The following is a 4,533-nucleotide window of genomic DNA, read 5'->3' on the forward strand; positions in this document are numbered from 1 at the left end:
ATAGGGAATTCCCTGGCAGTCCAGTGGTTAGGCCTCTGCGCTTGCATTGCAGGGAGCATGGGTTTGATCCCTGGTTGGGAACTAAGATCCTGCAAGCCACGCATAGCGTGGCCAAAAATAAATAAAAAATAAAAATGGGGCTGATAATGGCACATGCTCTATTGGTGTTTGAGAGGTTCAAGTTGATATGGGTAAAGGACATCGAGCAAAAATCAAAATGTGCAGTACTTGCTAATATCTCTATATCATAGGTGAGGACACCAGAGTTCACAGAGGTCCAACTGCCTGCCCCAGGTGACTCCTGTCCCCAGTGAAATTATGCTTGGGTTGGGGATACAGGACTGTTGTGTGTGCAGAGGAAGATGTTACTTTTCTTATTCCATGCCCAATTTACTAACATGGATTTGTCAAACAATTAGCATTTTAAAACATTAAGCAATCCAAATTTCTAAATAATTACAGGTGGAATGAGTAAAAAAGCTTATGGATTTAAGAAACTAATTGTATCCCTGTTTAAATACTGATTTCATCCCATTCCTAGGTATTTACTCAAGTGAAATGAAAACTGTGTTCACAGGCTTATATGCAAATATTCATAGCAACTTTATTCAAAATAAATAAAAAGTAGAAACAACTCCAGTATCCCATTACCAGGGTGGATAAACACAATGTGGTGCATCCATAAAATGAAATCCGTTAAGCCCATCAGAAGCAAAAAATTAATGATCTATATGCAACACTATGGGGTAAAAATCCTAAAAGCATGAAGGTAAGTGAAAGAAGCCACGAAAAAAAATGATAACCTGTAAGACCCCCACATATGAATTCCAGAAAATACAAAATTATAGTTTTGTACATTGGCTGCACTCACAAGGTGACAGCTTTATGAGCTCCTACAAGAAAAGATATGCAAGGCATTTTTTTTAAATATATAAATTTATTTAGTTAGTTAGTTGGTTGCGTGAGTTGTGGCTCTTGGACTCTAGAGCGCAGGCTCAGTAGTTGTGGCACAGGGGCTTCGTTGCTCAGAGGTAGGTGGGATGTTCCCGGACCAGGGCTCGAACCCGTGTGCCCTGCGTTGGCAGGAGGATTCCTAACGATTGCGCCACCAGGGAAGTCCTGTCGGACATTTTTAACTGAAGGCTTTCCGCAGTGGCTGCCCGAGTTGAACCTCTCTCTGGTGTTGAACTTGCCGCTGCAGACTTCAGTGGTCGGAGATATGACTGAAGGCCTTTCCACACGCTTTACACACACAAGATTTTGCCCCATCAAGAATTCCTCAGTGGTAAAGAAGGGTTGCTTCTCCTCGACGGCCCTTCTGTAAAGTCATGCATGAATAGGGCGAGTTTTCAGCGTCCGTTCTCATGAGGTTCTGCAAAAGGGATTGTTGAGGTCCCAGGTGCTGGAGACAGGTACGCACTGAGCAGTGCAGCACAGGCTCTGGGACATCCACACCTCTGCCCACGTCCAACCACTGATCTTCCCGACACCTCCTCCTCCTGCCGAGTCTCCTGGACCTTGGTCCCCAGCTGCTCAACGTCAAAGGCAACGAATCCACGGCGGCCGAGGGCACCGACCGGCTTTTGCATTGACCCCGGGGAGGGGGAGGGGACGCCCCCGTGCGGTGCGGCCCCATTACGGCCAGGGACTCCGGGGCTCGAGGAGGCAGGACTCTCGCCGCGGTCACAGTGCGCACAGGGCGTGGTGGGACCAACCCGACTCTCGTGCCGTCCCTGCGGGTTCGGGGAGCCTCCTGGACGTCGTCCCCCGCCCGACTACCAGCTGTTTTCGCCAAATAACGATCTGCCCAAATAAGCGGTGGAAGTCCCGCCCATCGGCCCTCCCAGAAACGCCAATCTCCTGGGCTCTCATTGGCCAGGGCCGGGACGGTAGGCGCAGTGTCTTCTGGGTAACGTAGTTCCCGCCGCAGGGCTCGCGAGCCGGCTAGGCTGAGTTCTGTGGAGGTTTCAGCGCTAGGGAGAGGCCTTTCCTGAGGCGCTCTGTCCCAACTGTGGGACGAACTGCCTCGCACGGAGGTGTCCGGCGGGGCTGCACACCCACCCTCTGTCCCCCTGGGCCTTGTGGGCATTTTACACAGGAGGGGTCGGTGACTGAGGCCCGGACTGCCACTGTCAGCCCGCGGCCTCCCATCCCTCGGCAGGGGTCTCCGCCTTTCTTTCTGGGTCCGACGGCGGCGGTGATGATGGACCTGGCGCAGGTAAGTGGAGGGTGCCCCGTGGCCTTCCCTCACAAGCTCGGACTCCATTCAGTGGATGTTGGTCTCCTGAGACTCCTCCTCCTTCCCCGTCACCTCCTTGCCCTTGTTTCTCGGGCTTTGGGGGAGTCGCATCTGGCCCAGAATCCTGACTCCCAGTCGGGGGTTACGCAGAAGGGTTCCCATTTCTGGCAGTCAACGGGATATGACATGGAAAGTGTTAAAAACACAGAAATGAGCATGTGCAAATACTTGACAATGAAGCTGAGCTGGGAGTGTTCCCGGAACCGTAGGTCTCACTTACGTCTGGTGAGGCCAGTGAGCAGGGGGCAGGAGTCAGGCGTGGAATGAGTCCAGGCTTCCGTCCTGAGGGCGCTGGGAGAAGTGGGAGGTTTAGAGCAGCGGGAGGTGATGTGGCTCAGGGGTTAGCAGGCTCCCTCTGGCGGTGGAGGGGAGAACAGACTGCCTGAAGAACGCCCACGAGGAGGCTACTGGGGATGGGTGGCTGCACCAAGGTGGTGGCCGTGGAGGGGACAGAGGTGCTTGGACTCTGGATCTGTTATTTCAGTAGGACCAGCGCAGTGTCCTGATGCGCGGCAGAGAGAGACAGTGAGCCCTCACGGACGAGCCTAGGCGTTTGAACTCAGTGGCTTGACAGATGGGAGGTTCATCATCTGAGATGAGGAAGTTGGTGGGTGGAGCAGTTTCCAGGGAGAAGATCTGCAGCATGGTTTTGGAGACATTAAGCATGATAAATCCAGGTACTCCCGAATAGAGGCACTGGGTAGGCACCTGGACATGTAGCCGTGGAATTCTGCAGGGTCCTGGCTGGGAACATCCAAAGGGTGGGGCTGGAGAGTGGACTAGGATCAGTGTGTGGTGGATGAAGGAGAGTGATGAATGCCACGACAGGGTGGAGGAGGGGAGGCTGGGACCTGAGGATGTCCTGCATAGGCAGTGTGAAGGTGGTGGTAGGCGTCACTAAGGCTGTCCTGAAGGCTGGGCCTATGTCAGGAGGAGAATGCAGAGGGGGAGTGACAGGGGGCGAAGGCTGCTGAGGGGCAAGTGGACCTGGGGTGCAGCCTGTGGCATGGCGGTGATGGAGATAGGGGGTCTGTGGGGCCTGGTGTTGGGTTGATCCTCCCTTCTGTGGGCTTGCCAGGTTTTTATATGTGCCGTCTTTGGGGCCTGGGACTTTTCATGCAGGGCTGCAGATTCAGCGGCAGGTGGGGTCACCTGGCAGACAGGCAGGGACTAAGGCCTGGGGGCTGAGCTCTGAATGTGCCTCAGGAGGAGAGAGGAAGGTCATGGCAGGTGAGGGGACAGCCTGTACAAGGGCAGAGGTGAAGGAAGGTGGGGGTCTCAGAGATCCAGTTGTAGTTCTGGGTGGCTGAGTGTTGACTAGAAACAGGGCCAGTTGGGGAGGTCTTCGATGCAGGGCTGGAGGATACCTGTGGCAGTGGGCCCTGGGAGGTGTGGGAAGGACTGGGCAGGATAGGATCATGGTTGCCATGCCTAGCACTCTTTGGACACCACATGGAGAGTGGCATGTGGGGAGGCCAGGGAGTTGCCAAGGGGGTGAACTGGTGAGGTTGTGCCGGGAAGTGTGGAGTTATGAGCGTGCCAAGTACAGAGAGTTTATGTGCCTGGCAGGCAGGAGGGCAAACCAAAGGGCCCTGGGAGCAGGCACTTGGCCCCAAGGGAGAATGGTGAGCTTAGGTTTGGTTGCATCTGAGAGGTGTGATCGGGGGACACAGAGGGAATTGGCTGGCAGCAGAAAGGGTGAGGCCTGTGTGCCTGGACCAGAGCATAGATGGCACCCATCTAGTCATCTGCCTGTTGTTGCTGTGGGCCGGATGCAGAGCCCAATAGTAACATGAGGAGAGAGGCACCAATGGCACTGAGACCTTGGTATCCCCTGTGAGGTAAGGTTCTGGGGAAGAAGGTGGTATCAGGATGTGTGTGGGGGGCCGGGGGGGTTGGTGGTTTGGGCCTCGAGAAGTAGGATGTCAGCAGAAGATATGATGGGACCCTTCCAGGTCAAGGGCCTGGATGTGACCATCTCTCCATATTTTGGTTGGTATTTCTGCCCACTCATGGACCCCAGGGATCAGCTGAGCCCATCATTGTAGGGTCTGGTGATGTTTGAGGATGTGGCTGTGCAACTAAGACCCAGTGCAGCCAAATAAATAAATTAAATAAATGAATATTTAAAAAAATAAGTAGGGCTTCCCTGGTGGCGCAGTGGTTGAGAGTCCGCCTGCTGATGCAGGGGACACGGGTTCGTGCCCCGGTCCGGGAAGATCCCACATGCCACG

The 4,533-nt window shown here is 54.2% G+C and overlaps 1 protein-coding gene across 1 annotated transcript in view; it reads left to right on the forward strand.

Moving 5' to 3' along the window:
- Window positions 1-656: 656 nt before the first annotated feature.
- The window catches only part of ZNF584 (zinc finger protein 584), a 25,790-nt gene continuing 21,913 nt past the window's right edge, over window positions 657-4,533 (forward strand). Inside the window, exon 1 of the mRNA XM_028478306.2 lies at window positions 657-2,218. Coding sequence (XP_028334107.2) covers window positions 2,201-2,218 — 18 coding nt within the window. The 5' untranslated portion in view covers window positions 657-2,200. The remainder of the gene's footprint in view (window positions 2,219-4,533) is intronic.

Source organism: Physeter macrocephalus, chromosome 17, assembly GCF_002837175.3.
Source record: "Physeter macrocephalus isolate SW-GA chromosome 17, ASM283717v5, whole genome shotgun sequence".
NCBI lineage: Eukaryota > Metazoa > Chordata > Mammalia > Artiodactyla > Physeteridae > Physeter > Physeter macrocephalus.